The sequence below is a fragment of the Drosophila melanogaster genome, chromosome 3R, assembly GCF_000001215.4.
Source record: "Drosophila melanogaster chromosome 3R".
Taxonomy (NCBI): domain Eukaryota; kingdom Metazoa; phylum Arthropoda; class Insecta; order Diptera; family Drosophilidae; genus Drosophila; species Drosophila melanogaster.
The window spans coordinates 20345578-20361909 of NT_033777.3; the positions used below are offsets into that span (position 1 = coordinate 20345578).

The window sequence follows — 16332 nt, forward strand, 5'->3', positions numbered from 1 at the left end:
GGTTTATTGCTAGTCCAAGCTTTTGCATATTTCCGCTTTTGTGTTTGGAATTTTTAAGTGAGTGTGCTCAACTTTGTTTGTTGCTGTTGTCTGTTTGCTGCTTGTTGTTTGCTGTTTGTTGTTTGCTGGCTCTGCTGTCGCCGTTGTTGCAGTTGTTGCAGTTGCTGTGATTGCCGCTGATTTGCGGCTGCTAATGCAGCTGTTTGTTTCCGTTTGTTAGCAGTCACTTGTTGTTGGTGCTGCCAAAGTTTGGACTTTTGCCCCGTTTAGCAGCAGTCAGCAATATGACAATTTGTTCGCATTCTTGCCTCTTTATTTTTGCCGTACTTTTGGTTGGCCCAAAGTTTGCGGATCGAATGAAATTTTGTGTGCCCAGATAATCGTTCTCAAAGGGTTCAATGTGCGGAAGGAGAGATAGAAAAGTTTGGCCGAAAACCGAAACTCGAGTTCATAACTTTCGCATTTGCACTTAATTAAAAGAGCCACGGAAAGGGGAATATTTTTCACATGCAATCAGTGCAACCTGCAGCGTCTCAGATTTTAACTTAATTTATGGCCAGCAGCCAACAGGCGATAATTGAAATTATATTAAAGGGGGAGCCGCCAGCTCCTGGCTTGCCAAACAGCTTTTCCTTTCGGCCGCTGTAAATAAAATAAATCTGTGCGCGGCGATGTCGTCCGTGTTGAAATTTACGCGCTCCGATAAAAGTGCTATCCGGACGACGGGTGGATACGTCTCCTCCTACCGACTCCCAACATCCAACTCCCAACTTCCAGCTCCCGACGCCGCCGGAGTGGATTGGCACGTGCAACTTGCAGCCAGACGACAGGCCCGATAAAATATGAGCTCGATCCGGAGTTTTCGGTTGGCGGTGGGTTTTGGCTGGGCGGGGGAGACCTTTAAATTGAATTAGCCCCGACGCAAAGCGAGATTCTTGTGAATTTTTAATGGACCGCCATTCGAATCGATCCAATTAGAAATTCGGAATATTTTTTTGCCCTGCATAATTGCCTGTGTCTTGGCGTTTGAGCGGCGGCAACGACGTTGCCCGAACAACCGGCCTCCATCTCACGGCTCATTATCAACGCAGACGATACGACCCCGCCCGCGCCACACCACCATCATCTCCCAGCTCCCGCTTTTCAGCGACAATTTTTCCAAGACGCCGGTAAATTTATCGCTCATAATTATTTCATTTCACAGTGAAGTTCCCAGGCAAACGAACCCAAAGACTTTGACGTGCTTTTAAATTCTGCGCGGCATTTGTTTATTTTCCGACAGCGTCCTTTTAATATTTCACAAGGTGTTCAAGCTATTGGCTTCCCCATCAAACTTTTGGCTTAGTCTGATGCCGCTAGACACAAATGCACTTGCTGGCACAGTTTTCGGTTTTCAGTTTCCAGTTGCTACAAGCCGCTATTGTTTTACGTTTGTTAAGCTCCAGCACAGCAAACATGCCCCCCCCCCACATCCGCTCCACCCCTTAACTTGCCCCCTTTTCAGAAGAGGGTTTTAGGGGTGCACGGAATGCAGGGGTTGCCGCTAGATGGCGCCAATCAACACACATGACTACGCGGCAGGTGGGAGTTACCTCGGCGTTCGCTGCATTAGCATAATAAAACAACTGGGGAAAAGTTTAAGCCACTGCTTCGCCTTTTGATTGCAGAGTCGCGAGTACCCTGGAAAAACAATAATATATTTTAAGTCATATATACATATGTATTTAAATGCCTCAAGATAACTACACTACTATAACATCTACGAAAAAAACATTAATCAATCAGTTATTATTTTTTGTAATCCAAACATATAATAAACACATTCAAGCTTTCATTCGTTGGCAAAAAAAAACACTTTATTTTGATTGATTTGAAATGATTTTTTCAAAAGGCTTAACAAAATATCCCGTTGGCCACAAGCCCAATAAAGAAATATGAGAGCTTGCAAAATGCCAGTTGATTGCTACATTGCTGGTGCATTCTCTGTCCTCAATTACAGGGTATTATATGCAAAAAAACCAGATACCGCAGGAGTGCAGTGCTGCTTTGGAAGGCTTTTCAAGCGGTGCAACAACAACAACAAGCTCACAACCAAAAACAGTAAGGGTAACAAAAACAACAAGTGCAACAAAAACAACAAAGGCGCCGGGGGAGCAATTAAGCAAGTATGTGTGTATTTGTGTGGCTTTAGTGCGTGAGTGTATGTGTTTGTACACGTGTGTGGGTGCGTTTGTGTGTGCTGTGGGAATTTAGGTAAATTGTTTTGCACTTTGCTAAAAAGTTGGCGTGCCAAATAAATACAGGGCTCGAAATCGGCTTAAGCTGTTATCTCCCGTCCTGTTTCACTTAGCTGCATTTTCCGTGCGGATCAGGATCGGGGGCCATAAATCACCAGCGGAGGCTTTGAACAGGATGGTATATAGATATAACGGTTACGCAAAGTAACAACCAAAACTATGGTAATATACAATTCAAAATGATAATTAATCTTTAAACTTTTATTATTATGAAAAAGGACTTACTTGAACAGATTTTATCTACTGTAAACATGGCGAGTTTTCTTTTGGTTTGAAATTATTGTTACATTGTTTTTGATATCTCTGTGATTTTGGAGGAATCTAACAATTAAAATTAGTTAATGGCGAAAAATCCCCATTAGATAATCCTCGGCAGCCGCCGTCACTGTCCAAGTCTAATTGAGGAGTTACCGTTTGACTGGCAGGTTCTTTCACTCTCTCTCTCTCTGGGCTTATAACGGTAATCTGCTCGCAGTTTTGTGCCCCCTTCCAATTGGAATGTCGAGTGACAACAGCAAAGTCAAAGCCGTCAGAGCAACAACAACCATACCAACAAGAGCACCGTTGGAATAACAGAAATGTAAGTGGGCTCAATCCATTGACTATCCTATCGGAATCTGCCTGAAACAAGACAAATTGCACTCCGGCCAGGATCTATGGCTACCAAATGAAACAGAGCCGCCGCTCAAAGCCGGCCCGTTTTTTATTCTCGTTTTCGCAAAGAGTTCGAGCTAGGAATAAGGACAAAGGATAAGAAGGACGGCAGTCGGAGTCCTGGCGAAGAGTGAGTCAAAGAGAGTTGCCAGTTACCAATTTCCAGGTCTGGGCCATAAAGGCAAGCCGTGTCGAAATGCTGCTGACGTTTCACATTCAAATACTCGAGAAATAAAAAAAAAACCTGCAATCGCTTTACAACGAGGATTGATTACCCTAAAAATGGAGTTTTGAATTATATAGACGTTATTATTGTATGAGTGGTATGTTTTTAGTTTTATATTATTTTTTTATTAATTTGAAAAAAAAATTGGAACTTGTTTTTATAGGTGCTTATTTTTCAAATTCATGTTATCAAACGTATTTGTGTATATGCCAGTAAAATCAGCTTGAAGGGTTTTATTATTCATCTCCCTTTAATCGGAAATAATATGCTTAATTACTCACGGTTTTTGTGGTGAAATGAATCAAAGCTAATTGTTAAAAATGACATCTAAGCGAGAGCTAAGCACTTTAAGTGTTAATAAGCCCTTTAAGAAATTATCCTCGCTGGTGTCATTATTCTCCTTGGTGATTCGGTGTCTGTAGTTTGTAATTTTCTTGAGTTAACCAATAAATGTACCCTTGGGAAGGGGCTACAACTGAATATGGATTGTGAGGACAAGCAGGCGGCTGGGATTGTGGAAAAGCTAGTCACACTGGATGGCATATAAATTCTGCGGTCGGCGGCCATAAATCAGCGTTTGGCTGTCACCCATTTTGCCATTTTGCCAGTGTAAATCGCAGGACTTGCTCCTCGCTGCTCCTTTGCCGCTTCCCCCTTCCCGCTGCCTAAAGACTTGGGCTCCGAAGGCTGGGCTCTTTAACTGGTCATTAATTACAAATTATATGCCACTCCTGGCGGCAGGAACAAAATCCTTCTGGGCTGTCAGCTGTCTTGCGAGTGTCGCCCGACACACAAATTAATGTTGACACCGTCACCAGGTCCTTCACACTGCTCGAAAATGCCAGCTAAATTAGTCAGAACTGAGTAATTTCAACTGTGATTATTAAATTCAAAAATTATAGTATTAAAATCTTTAATAAAAGTATGCCAAAAAGAACGTATATTTAAGGGTATATAATGGTATTATTGTAATGAAGCTTTTAATTGAAATAAATATTTTGTAATACATTGAAATATATTGTAATAAATATATATATTTTCATGTTATTATCTTAGCAGATACTTGGTGGCTTTTGACTAGTTCCTAAGTTCTTCTTACATATTCATGGTTTAGTATTGGGATGCATTTTGATTAGAAATGATAAAATAAATATGAAAATGTTAGTGTACGCCACTCAATCACATTTTTCATCCGCTTAGATTATTGATTAGTTTGACTATACTATATTCTCTGTGTAGTTCTTCAGATTCCGGAGTTGAGTGGCGGCTTCGTTAGCGATGATGAAGCCGCCGCTGCACTTCAAAGACGCATTAATAATTAATAAGATTGTAGCCGGGGCAAAAAACTGCCGACCCCGGCGAATTACTTGGCTCAGGTTGCTACTTGGCCACTTGGCAGCTGCCAAAGGATCTACTTCCGCTCCTTCGTTCCTCCAGTCCAGCAGGACCTCCATTCCACCGAACGCTCCGAGTGTTTGCGTATGCAAATATTTGGCCCCTTTCCACCGACCTGCTGCTTCCCACTCGCCGCCGCAACGCACTTACAAATTCCGTTTCAAATTCAGAAAAGTCATTAAATAATTTTCCACACTTGCACTTAACGCCTGCCTAGGCGGGTGGAAAAGGGGGCGTGGCGGGAGTGAGATACTTGTCCTGCTCTCATGCATGTGGATAATGGCTGCCGAGGAAATTTGACGTATAAACAAAATACTGCCGGGCCTTTCTTGCATTTCCGCAAAAGGCAACTACTAAAAGATGATATGTGTTTGTCGAAATGCCAGAATTTATGTGCTGCAATGCACTCAGTCGAATAAGTGGGCCAAAAAGCCGTTCCTGACATCTTCTGGTATTTACACGGAGAAAACCAAATTGATGAGACTACTTGGGTGCAATTTGTAGCATTAGAGGTGTCATTGGAATCTCAAGTCAAGTAACTGCCTTTTAAGTAGCTCAAAGGTGTGAAATATCTTGAAATATTTACATTTAATTGGTGTGTACCTAAAAAATTAGTCAATTTTAAATAAGATATATTCATTTTCTATTCAAAAGGTGGTATAAATAACTATGTCCCTTATTTATTTATATTCCATCCAGGTGTTTGCTATCAGATAGAAAACAGATGATTCTAGAAAATGAAATGTGTTTAACTAAATGTACACAATTTTTCAAATGTAACTTTTCACTAAAAAATGAGTTTACATCCACAGAATAGCAAGAGTAAGCTTTTTGTCGGGTCAAACGTTGATTGACATACAAAATGGCATACAAAATTTCACTTTTTGTAGCATTTTTGATTTCATAGCATTTTTTAAGCATTTACAGAGGGCTTAAAATTGAAAAACTCTTAAACATGACAATGTTTTTTATGGCTGCTCTTAATTCAATAATATATTATTTATGAATATTTGTTTTACAGTGCACGATATTGTTGGAGTGTTATTTAATCATTATGTGCTTTTCAAGTTGCTTTAATTGAATCGCAATTGCTAGCCATTTAGTAATTTGCTTGCCAATGAAACCATAGCTATTTAGATGCCACAGCCACTTGAACAAAAGGGCGAGAATGTCCTGATGTCCTGAATGGGCTAATATAATGTCGAAAAGCAGCCAAACGAGAAGTGGCAGGCTCAATTCCAAGGGAAGGGAAAAACCGAAACCGAAAACGAAAACGAAGGCAAGTACACGTCCAGCCGAGAAGAACTCAACCAACATTTCCGGCTCGATTGCGGCTTATTTGATTTTCATTAGGCATAACTCAATTTGAAGCAAATAAAATACGCTCAGCCGCAGATGAGCTGCTTATACAATAACAGCAGACGGATCCGGAGATGTTGAGATGGATCCGGAGATGGGAGGTTGCAGGCGGAGACGGAGCCGGAAAAACCAAGAGCATAAAGCCAACGGAAACGAAGATGAGGGATGCCAGGCCAGACAAGTGGGCCCAGAGGGAGGAACCAGGCCAAGTCCCAGTCATGGTCGAAATCGGAGGCCGGCTAAGGAACTTCCCGACCGCCAAGTGAGGATGATAAAGTTAAACTACAAGCCACACGAACAATGGGGTTTCTTTGAGCTGCCTCTCTGAATCGGGAAAATCAAGTAAGAGGCAGCCTTTTGATTTCACTTCCTGTTAATATTGCCCGTAAAGAAGTGGCAGTCGGGGATGTAGTAGTGATGAGAAGGATGTACCTGGATAATCGGATGGTAACAGAAATCGATAAATGTGCCTTTATAGAGACATTTAAATGACAATTGGGGAAAATCGTAACTTATAGTTGTATGCTAGAGGTAAAACATGCACATTAGATAAAAATCAATTAACTATTCTGCGTAATATATTATTTATCTATAAGGATGCTTGACAAGGGTTTAACTTAGAAGGTTGATGGTTTCAATACCTTTGCATCTTATGAAGTAGCATCACTGTAAAGGTTTGCCATCTGGGATTTCAGTGCGGAAAATTCACACACATAAGTAACTTTGGCAGCCGATTAAGGTGAGATGCCGAGCAATGCAAGCTGAATCTCAATCCAGGGCCTAATCAGCTCTGTCTGCCAGAATGGTGGAGCTCTCCAGCTCTCCAGCCAGTGATTGCGGTGTGGCTTCTCGTGTCCTGTCCGACACCCTGGGGAGATCATTATATCGTCGGCTTGGTCCCAGTGCAAAGTTTTCTTACCTTTCGACTTCTTAGTCCTGGACAGCTGATAAAGTATTTATAGGATGCGCACATGTAGGCATTTCAGCTCCTTGAATGTTCGGGTGGCAAAAGGCAAACGATTCGCTTTTACAAATTAATTTGAAATCTCACAAATACCAGGCTTAGAAAATAAATAGTTCCAAATAATAAAATATGTATAATATTTTAATATTCCCACTATATATTTATCTATGGTATTATTATTACAAATATTTGTAAGGACTATAAGGACTATTTTAAACACATTTTGTCAAGGAAAATTGTTTAATAAAATTTATAGAATTTTAAGTAAATAAGCAATTTTAATATGCATTTCTTTATTTCTGTGCAATTCGTTTCTTGTCACTTTGGCCTCCTGATCAAGAGCAAATAACCAATGAGCAGGTAATTCGGAATACGCATGTATGGGCATTCCTTTTAGTTATAAACTTTGCACTCATTGTTCTAGTCAGCTTAAGACCTCTGGGTCTTAGCTCCACGTTTACCCCACGCAGTTTTCCCACTGGTGCCGCCCCTTTCGAGGGCAATCCCAGGAGCAGACAACTTCTGGCCGACTTTTATTTAAGTTTCCTTCACCTTTCCAGAACTCAGAACTAAGGACTCGGGACTTAGGACGCACTATCCACGTTCGGCATAAGCTTGGTTTTCAATTTCATTACTTTTGCCCATGCTGGTTCCGATTGTTTTCGTTGTTGTTGTTGTTGTTGCTGGCAGTGCTTCCTTTGTTTGCGGTAAACATTTATGTATTATTTTGTGATATCATCAGTAAATATTTTCCCATTTTATTAAACTCGCTCACACGGGAGGGGAGCGGAAGGCGGCAAGCGGAAGTCAGATGTCGAAAGTGGTTGGCAAAGTTTTGGCCGACTTTTGTGTGGATGAAAGTAATGGGGTTTTGCGTAAGCTTTAACTTGTTTTGTTCTAAGTGTTGTGTGAGTGTGTATGTGCGCACTAATTAAATATTGAAAAGAGCAAAGGCATCTGAAAGATAAAACTGTTAAGTGGAGGCAATTAAATCAAAACTAAATGCCGCCTTTCAACGAGCCAAAACCATTTATAACAACGGACGACAAAGAAGGTCTTCTTGGTCTCCCTAAAAAGGAGAACCACTGAAGCGCCCAGTTTGCAAACCGCGAAACCGCCATGGAACCCACTGCCACTGCCACTCCCCCTCCCCCACCCTCAACAGGCACTTGCACCCACAAAACCATAAAACAAAAGCCCGAACAAAAGCTAATTAAGTTTATGTCACCGGAAATTTGTTTCACCTCAAAAACCTCGAATTGTGCGGAGCAGGAGCAGCCTGAGGAACAGGAGATAAAATGTACGTGGCCCCGATTTAGGTTGTCACACGGAGCGCAACGGCAACGCAATGGAGCACGCCAAAAAGGGGGGCTTGCTCACTTTTGGGGCTCGCTCTGAAAAACTTTCATCTCGAACTTGTACACACTCATTGGCAATTAATCTGCTCGCCAGCTAAGACAAATGTAATGTGGAGTGAACATTTGTTCCTCCAGCGGCTGCCAATGCAATTTCACTTGTGCACCCCGCTTAGGATTTTAGTTGGTCCTGGCAACTCGGTAATTCGGTAGTTCCCTTCCAGCTATCACACTACAAAATATTTTGGGGATCAGGGTCTATTTGAAACTTAAGAAAATATCTCAAGAAAATCATATACAAATAAGTTAAGGAAATGTGTGGACTTTGTACTTGGAACTTTGCTATTTGTATTACCAATATGTTAAGCATGTATCATACATAAAATAATTATTAATGTTTCTTGATGATTATATGAAATAAACAGCTCAAATGCCGTGTAAAAATATTTACAAATTTTAAAAGTTAGAATATTTTTTTTACTGACTTATGAGCTATTAATTTCCATATTGAACATTATTTGCTTGCCCTTTGGTTAACAGAAAGAAACTCTTTTCTTTTTCTCAGTGCAGATGGCTGCAGGACTGGTCGCGCTAATGAATTGATTATCTTAATCCAAGTGGAGACGGGGCAGCAGTCCATTGTGCATAACTCGGAGACGTTGGGTGTCAACAAGAATTATTAGCTTGTCTGGACTGTCGGCCTGCGGCACGGTAAGTTGATTTACGAGCCGTTTGTGGCAGTGGCGCTTGTAGACCCGAACTCAAACTAAAGGCTTGACGCTTGGAGCCTGACTCTTTATGGCCGATTTTTATGGGCTTTGCAACTTTGCAAGTGCAGCGTCTGAAACTTATGCGCCATATAACCGAAAAACGAACGATTGCACTTTGAACTTTGCTCTGTTCTGGCTTCCATCTACGTAGTTTCTGCATTTTTTCTAGTCTTTCGGTGGCAACTTCTTGCACCTTGTGCACATTGTCATTTGGCCAATTACATGCTGGCTTCTCGCCGCTGCACAGAGATAAATAAATTGAGAAAATTTGAGGGCATCGCTTTGTTTCAATTATATATAAAGTCTCTTTTAATTTATGTACATTTATTAGGGCGACGTCCAGATGATAGACGGGCATTCTGATCAATCTTTCTTCTACCAATCACATATTTTTCATGGAATCTAATATACCCTTTTACTCTAAGAGTAACGGCTGCTAATAGTTTTGTATAATACCTATTTAAACTTAATAACTTTATTAACCGTACATAAATTCTTATTCTTAGGATACAAATTATTTTCAATTTTGGAAATATTAACTTGGTATTTTTTCTAGTGACCTTTGCCACCGTTGGCTTCCCTTTGGTGGCTGAGCTTTAAATGGGCGTGGACAAGCGTACACTTGACGCTCTATTGACGACGTAGCCGAGCTCCCCCTCAAGTGTGTACTTATGATTCCTCCAAACGCCCCAATTCCCGCCTCCGATTCTTGGCGCTTGCTTTTTCTTTTTTTTTTTTAGAAATTTTTAGTTTGCGTTACTTTGGCAAGTTTTCCGGTGTCGCTTTTTGCACCTCGATGACTGTTGGCGGCTGTCGAAGTCGTTGTCGTCGTTGTTGGCTTGGTTGTTTGTAGTTGTTGGCGGTGTTCGCCGCCCGCTGTCAACAACTCAAAATGCTTCCGTGCAATCGCTTTTTACAGCTTCCGAACAATTTGATTTGATTCCATTAAAAAAGTTCCTCTAGTGATTTCCGTCGAGTTCTCACCTCTCATCGCGCCGCATGTGAAGTTTGCAGCCGTTGCAACGGATACGACATCACTTCAACAAAAAAAGTTACTTCCGCCAGCGATATGATGCCGTAAAGTCGTTTAACCAAAAATAATTTCGGGCAAAGCGCTTAAAAACTATTTTCCTGTACAATTTCTAATATTTTCAATTCTGAATTTTTGAACGAGAGACTATTAGTGTCTCTTATTTCCTAAACGGGTTTTTCCTATTCGATTTCCTGTTATACTTACAAATTTTTTTTATCAAATATGCATTTTATTTGCATTGAAAAAACCTCAATAGGTATTAGAATATTATTTAACAAAAAGCATTCTTAGTATACTCGTAATTAAAAATGGGCTAGAAAAAATCGTTTTAGAAATAAGAGAAACCAATGAAACACTTTTGTAGCCATTTTCTCAACAAATTAGTTAAAATTCTCACTAGATATTGGGATAAACAATATCCTAATAATATTATTGTTTAATTTCAATAAATTTAAAAACTTTGATTTTCGAGTGCACAATTCAGCCTTCTGCCCTGCCCTTCTGGACTTCCTGTTTCATAAGCCACGGTGTACGGTTGAGGAGTGCAAAGAGGAGGATTGCCTAAATAATTGTGACATTGGCACGTCAGCATCGTGCAACGCGCGTCGAGTGTTGCATACTTTTAAGTACTTCGCCCGCCACCCACCACCCGCTTCAAGGACTCATCGGTGGCGTCGATGCATGTCATTTGCTGGCAGATTGACAAACTTTGGTGCGTTCTTTGGGGACTGGTTGTGGGTGTGGGTGTGGGTGTGAGTGTGATGAATATGAGGACCGTCAGCGGGTAATGTCAGCTTGCAACGTGCAACTTGCAACTTGCACTGATGCCGAGCAATTTCAATTGACGACACGAACGACGGCAATTGCCGGCTTTAAAGGGATAAGGCGACATAATGATGGAGCATAAGGGTCCCCGGAATTGCCATAAAAACGGTTTGGCATCACGGCAGTCGTAAAACCTAAACCCCTAGCGAAGATAGTAGTTATAATTGCAGAGTGGAAGATTTTTACTCGAAGCTCTTAAAAAAAAAGGGTAGACCACAAAGTGGGAATGAAAAGGAAGAGCAACCGTGGTTCTTAAACAGTAAAGGACAACAACTTTTTATTTGCTTGGTATTGCCCTTTTGCCTATAATAATGATTCAGTTATAACTATGCCATATAGCAAATATTTTATTCGTTAGGCTATTAAGTAAAGGGTTATGCTTACATTATTTGAAGGAGTGGCTAGAGGACATTTGACAACTTTTCTTGCCAAGTCCTTTTTCAGAAAAAAAAGGGACAGATCTGTCCCCCAAAGAGACAAACATTGGCAGTTCTGCTTTTAGAGCGGTATCCATTTCCAACTGACATTTATGCAAATCGAAATTCGGGTTAACAACGTCAGCAGTCAAGGGGTGTAATGTTAAATATAAAATTTACTATCCCAGCTGTTGCCGATTGTCGTCATTCGGTCGGTTATGGAATTTAAGCTCTGCAAATATGCATTTAACACACTTTGGCGTGTCGAGATGCGGCAACATGCTGCACTACGTACGTATATCTAGGTGTACGTATGTATAAATAAAAATCGCCAACAGATGTTGGAAGGACGGATTGGGTTTGGATGGGCTGTATGGGATGGATGCTATGTGATGGCATGTGATGGGATGGATGGGTACTGGGAACTGGGGACATGGGACGTGGGCAGTGCAGTGCGGCATTTTGAGGAGCATATGAAAAGTTTGGCTCCCATGTTGTCGCATGGAATTTATGATGAATTTTCCAACTCGACGCATATTGCAGAACATTTTTGGGTCCGTTCGGCCTAGCCCTGATCCATCCTCCTCATCCGTTTCTCCATGAACTGCAACCACAGCAGCCGCAACGCAGGCAGTTCCAGAACCAGAACCAGAGCCAGGCCAGCATTTGTTCCATGGCTTGTTTCTGGCCCACTCTTTCTGCCCCTGCATTTTTTTTTGTTGCTCTTAACTGAATCCAACCCAATTCCCAGTCTCCGCCAGCTTTTGATGTTGCCAGTTTGGCCCGTTGCTCGGTTGTTCGGCCACATGACGTAGTCGTCCTCGTCATGCATCCAGGACACAGAGTCCCGAATCCAGGAGCTGCCCAAGGGTCCGCACTCTGAAATTGTTTAAGAGCTGTTGGAAAATTTCGAATGCGATTTGACATATATATAACGCAGCAAGTGCGGAAAGGCCAACGGCGTGACTGCCGCTAACAAATTCTGTTAGAATGAAACGGATAAACGACTTCGCACCACAATTATGCACTTCTTAAACTCTGTTTTGTAAATTTCTCGGCTTGCTGAATAATAAATTGGGTTAAATAGCAAGACATAATCAATTACACGTTTATCACATGAATATTTCTTTAACTCCGTTTCTAAACTGTGCTTTGCTTATCTGTGTATCTTTTCGAACAGGAACTAAATAGTACTATGCTGTATTAGGGTTTCTACATTCCATTTTTGATATACTGATACTGTATTTATTTTTAAGTTGCACCATCTTACTCCTTCTTTACCAAACATTTCTTTGATATCCTGATATAGATTATGCTTGGTTTCCTTTGAAATCCTTAACATCATAGAGTATGCGAAAGGTATGAGAACGGAACATTAGATTGAATAAAGATGTGAAATGCAAACGCATAAATATGGACAAATGAGAGATGATGAGACGTAAAAAAACGGTAATAAAGTAAAAAGTAAAGTAAATTATTATTAAATTGATATTGGAGAGGGTACCACTATTTTTTGGTCAATATAAGCAATTAGTTTGCACATAATAAATAAACTAATAATAATGGTATATATTTCCTGTTTGCAAGCCTTATCCGCTTGATTATTCCGCTCGCTTTCGAGACTCCGACTCTGCCACATTATTATGCCATCGAACAGGCCATAATCATAATCATAGCATTTATCTAATATGCCAGCGAAAATATTTGCCCATTTAATAAGGGAGGGCGATGCCTGCTGCCCCAGGCATTGCCCCGAGTCGATTCAAAAAGACTCCCAACCCAAACCCAAGCCCATAAACCCAATCCCGCATCCAATTCCAGACCCCAGCCAAAAATGAAGCTGAAATTCGAACGATGCCGGGCGCAAACAAGTCGCAAATTGAATTGATTGGCGGGTAAACAAGCGTCGACCCGAATGCCATGCTTTCTCAAAAAAAAAAAAAAAAAAAAAAAAAAAAAACGAGGCGAGTAAACAGATCCTGGAGCAGAACATTACCAGAATCGTAACCAAAATCGGGAGGCCGTGGCCTAAACCACTGGCCCTAATTGGGCGTGAACATAGAGGGCATAATACGCGGCCGAAATGCGGACTTCAATTTTGATAAGAAGCTCCGAGCTGGAACTGCGAAATTTGCAATTAGCCCCCGTCGAAAATGAAATGGCCAAGCAAATTGTCAAAGAGCCGGTGAAATTGTTTACAAACCAATTACAAAACTGCGAGCCGCAGACAATGGCAGCACAGATTTCCAGCTATCTGACCTTTGAACCCGGCAACTCAACTCAGCTCAACTTCTAGAGCCTTCCGGCACAGCTGCTTGAAAGTAAAATCCAGCGAACCGCCAAAAATTTCGTTATCTTAATGAGTCTAAACGTTAATCAGGCAAAGCAAAGCCATCGACGGAGCGCGGCAGGATGCGGAGGAAATGGTAGCCATTTCGTGCTGGTCACCTCACTTGGCCAGTGGGCCAAACAGAAAACGAAAAACCAAAAATAAAAAACGGCGGAAGCCAAATTTGCCGGCTGCGGCAAACGGAAGTCGCAGAGTCGGGCTACAGTCGAAAGTCCGAAGCGGTACGGATGCATATTAAATTAATAATTTGACCCATCCTGTGACTCCGAGTGCCACAAGCTAGCAAATTCGGCCAAAAAGGAGACTGGGCTAATTTCTGCATCCGCCGACGAGATTTTTGTTTGCTGATTGCGACAAGGACAACACGGTGGCGGAGGGGCCATGTTGCGCTAATGTTTCACCCGAGACCGGGTACCCAGGATTCAGAACTGGGTTCCCCAGCACCCAGAAACCGAGAGATAAACAATTAAAAACTTTCGCAATTTGCGGTAATTCCACTCTTAACCCCTTTGGACGCCAAGTGCGCATAACAAGTAGTTGTAGCATGGGATTGTGGTACTTTCACCGAGTTTACAGAGAACAAATTCGGGCCAAGAAGAAAAATGTGTTCATAAACTTATGCGACAGGTATTAAAATGTAATTGTAAGTAATGCGTATCACACAGACTTACCGAAGAAAGCTTAATTTTGGTCGTAATTAAATCTATAAATAATATTAAATAAATTAAATTAAATTCTTAAGAGCACTTGTAATAAAACATTACAATAATAATAACAATTATTATTATAACAATATATTTAGCTTATTATTATTATTATTTAATTTCTAATGCTTATATTTTTATCAACTTGCAGGCGACAAGTTTTCTCTGAGTGCACCTGATAAGACGCCCCATTTGATATCTTATCTTTTGTAGCTGCCAGACTGATAATGCATGAGATCTTAACCCGTTTTCAGTTGGGTGCAACATGTAATTTTGTTTGTTTTGCGCACGTTTTAACTTATCAATCAGAATGGTGTGCAAAAATATTCACTACTATATATACAAAAGGCACGATCAAACTGGCAAACACAGTATTCAGATACTTTTCCAAGACCAATCAAAACACAATAAACGATCAAAATGGTTTGCAAAGGCTGCGGAACAAGTAAGTGAAATATTGGTTTTAAAATATAGGAAACTTATTAAGTTAGTCCCAATTTTCAGACTGCAAGTGCCAGGACACCAAGTGCGGCGACAATTGCGCCTGTAATCAGGACTGCAAGTGCGTGTGCAAGAATGGCCCCAAAGATCAGTGTTGCAAGAGCAAGTAGTTTAAGCCGATCGATTCGATGAAAACCAATAAATGATAGCCCCTGTGTAAGCCTCAAAGCATACCAACATATCAGTGGGCCGCCGAGTATTCTGTCAGAAATGATATTCGCTTAATTACTATTTGGTGCTCCGCATGTCGAGGACAAATATTTACCATGGCATTATGCCGTGTGTGGCCCAGAGGCTAAGTCCTCTTCTGGCCAAGTGTCACACATTTGGCCAGGGTCGCATTGCAAAATGCGCAATTATTGCATTTGTGGCGCGTGGCAGGCGGCATTGCATGGTTGCAAAATTTATGCGGTCTCATTTGCAGCGACAAGGACACAGCTCGAAATTGTGACACTTGTAAGTGAGCGTAAAATAATTTCGCGCATTAAGTATACGCAACGGGGCGCCGACAATAATGCGGCTGCCATTAGGAGTGCAATTGTTTAAGCAATTAATTAGCCCTGCTCACAGCGAAAGTAACCGAAACGGGAATAGGAACAGGAACAGGAAGAATAAAAATATGAGGCGTCGGCCACTTAAGGACTCTTTCCAGCCAGATTGCCTTCATAATAAGCGCGGTAAGTGAGTTTGGCGCCAAGGAAAACTCATGTTTCACTCCCAACACAATGAACTTCGGCGGCGGGCTGGGATGGGAAAAATTCTAACCGCAAATTGCGGAAATGCCTGTCTGGGCCGTCTGCCTCTCTAATTGTCTGTACATAATTTAGGCAAACATTTTTAATTAAGTGCAATCCTCGACGCACACACAAGTACACGGCTTGGTTTTTAATTCCATCATTAATCTTGCGGGGCCATTGCGAGATGTGCTCGAGCAATTAGGGTGAGTTTTAGACTTTCGACTTGAGCACAATAAACAGTTGCCACTTCTTGCTGCTCCTTTCACAACATTGTTTACCCCGCGTGGTTTGGTGTTTTGCGGTCCTAATGGTTTTACCCTTTTTAAATGGTTCTATCAACTGGATCATCCTTTTCGTACTGATGCAGGATGAAATACGCCTTTAGTTCGGCCGTAAAGTTTAAAGTTCTGCTCCTGCCATACCAGCAGACAAAATCTTAAACAAAGTCGGTTAATTATAAAATTGGCCATATCTAAGGCATGAACTTGTTGAGTTACTTTGCCAAGAGAATGAAAACTTGCACACTTTGGATCCAGCCAGGCTTTCTTATCGCCACGTTTTTGTTTTTCTTGTCTGTGGCACTCGTAACTTTGCCGCAAAATTGCTTGTTTCCGCTTCCGGCCCCCGTAACCCTCGACGTTCCCCCGCCTCCACCAACCAACCACTGATAGATGCCATTATGACCTACACTTGGCCATAAGTTTTCCCTCTTGGCCGACGACGTTGTCGAGGCTGAAGATGCTGGC

At 41.4% G+C, this 16332-nt stretch overlaps 1 protein-coding gene and 1 long non-coding RNA gene across 2 annotated transcripts; both read left to right on the forward strand.

Annotated features, from left to right (window-relative positions):
• Window positions 1-13261: 13261 nt before the first annotated feature.
• On the forward strand, window positions 13262-14704 carry lncRNA:CR45023 (long non-coding RNA:CR45023). Its single transcript, NR_125213.1, has 2 exons — window positions 13262-14271; window positions 14500-14704. It is a non-coding gene; the product is annotated as a long non-coding RNA:CR45023 (long non-coding RNA).
• A 26-nt stretch (window positions 14705-14730) lies between these two features.
• Window positions 14731-15057, forward strand: MtnC (Metallothionein C). Its single transcript, NM_142625.2, has 2 exons — window positions 14731-14793; window positions 14853-15057. Exons 1-2 carry the CDS (start codon window positions 14769-14771, stop codon window positions 14957-14959), a joined length of 132 nt encoding a protein of 43 aa, NP_650882.1. The 5' UTR covers window positions 14731-14768; the 3' UTR covers window positions 14960-15057.
• Window positions 15058-16332: the final 1275 nt, after the last annotated feature.

Excerpts from the sequence above, each read along its gene's own strand:
- MtnC (NM_142625.2), top strand. The coding sequence starts at position 14,769 with ATGGTTTGCAAAGGCTGCGGAACAA. Across the intron at positions 14,794-14,852 it reads TTGCAAAGGCTGCGGAACAA|ACTGCAAGTGCCAGGACACC; the intron begins GTAAGTGAAATA and ends CCCAATTTTCAG.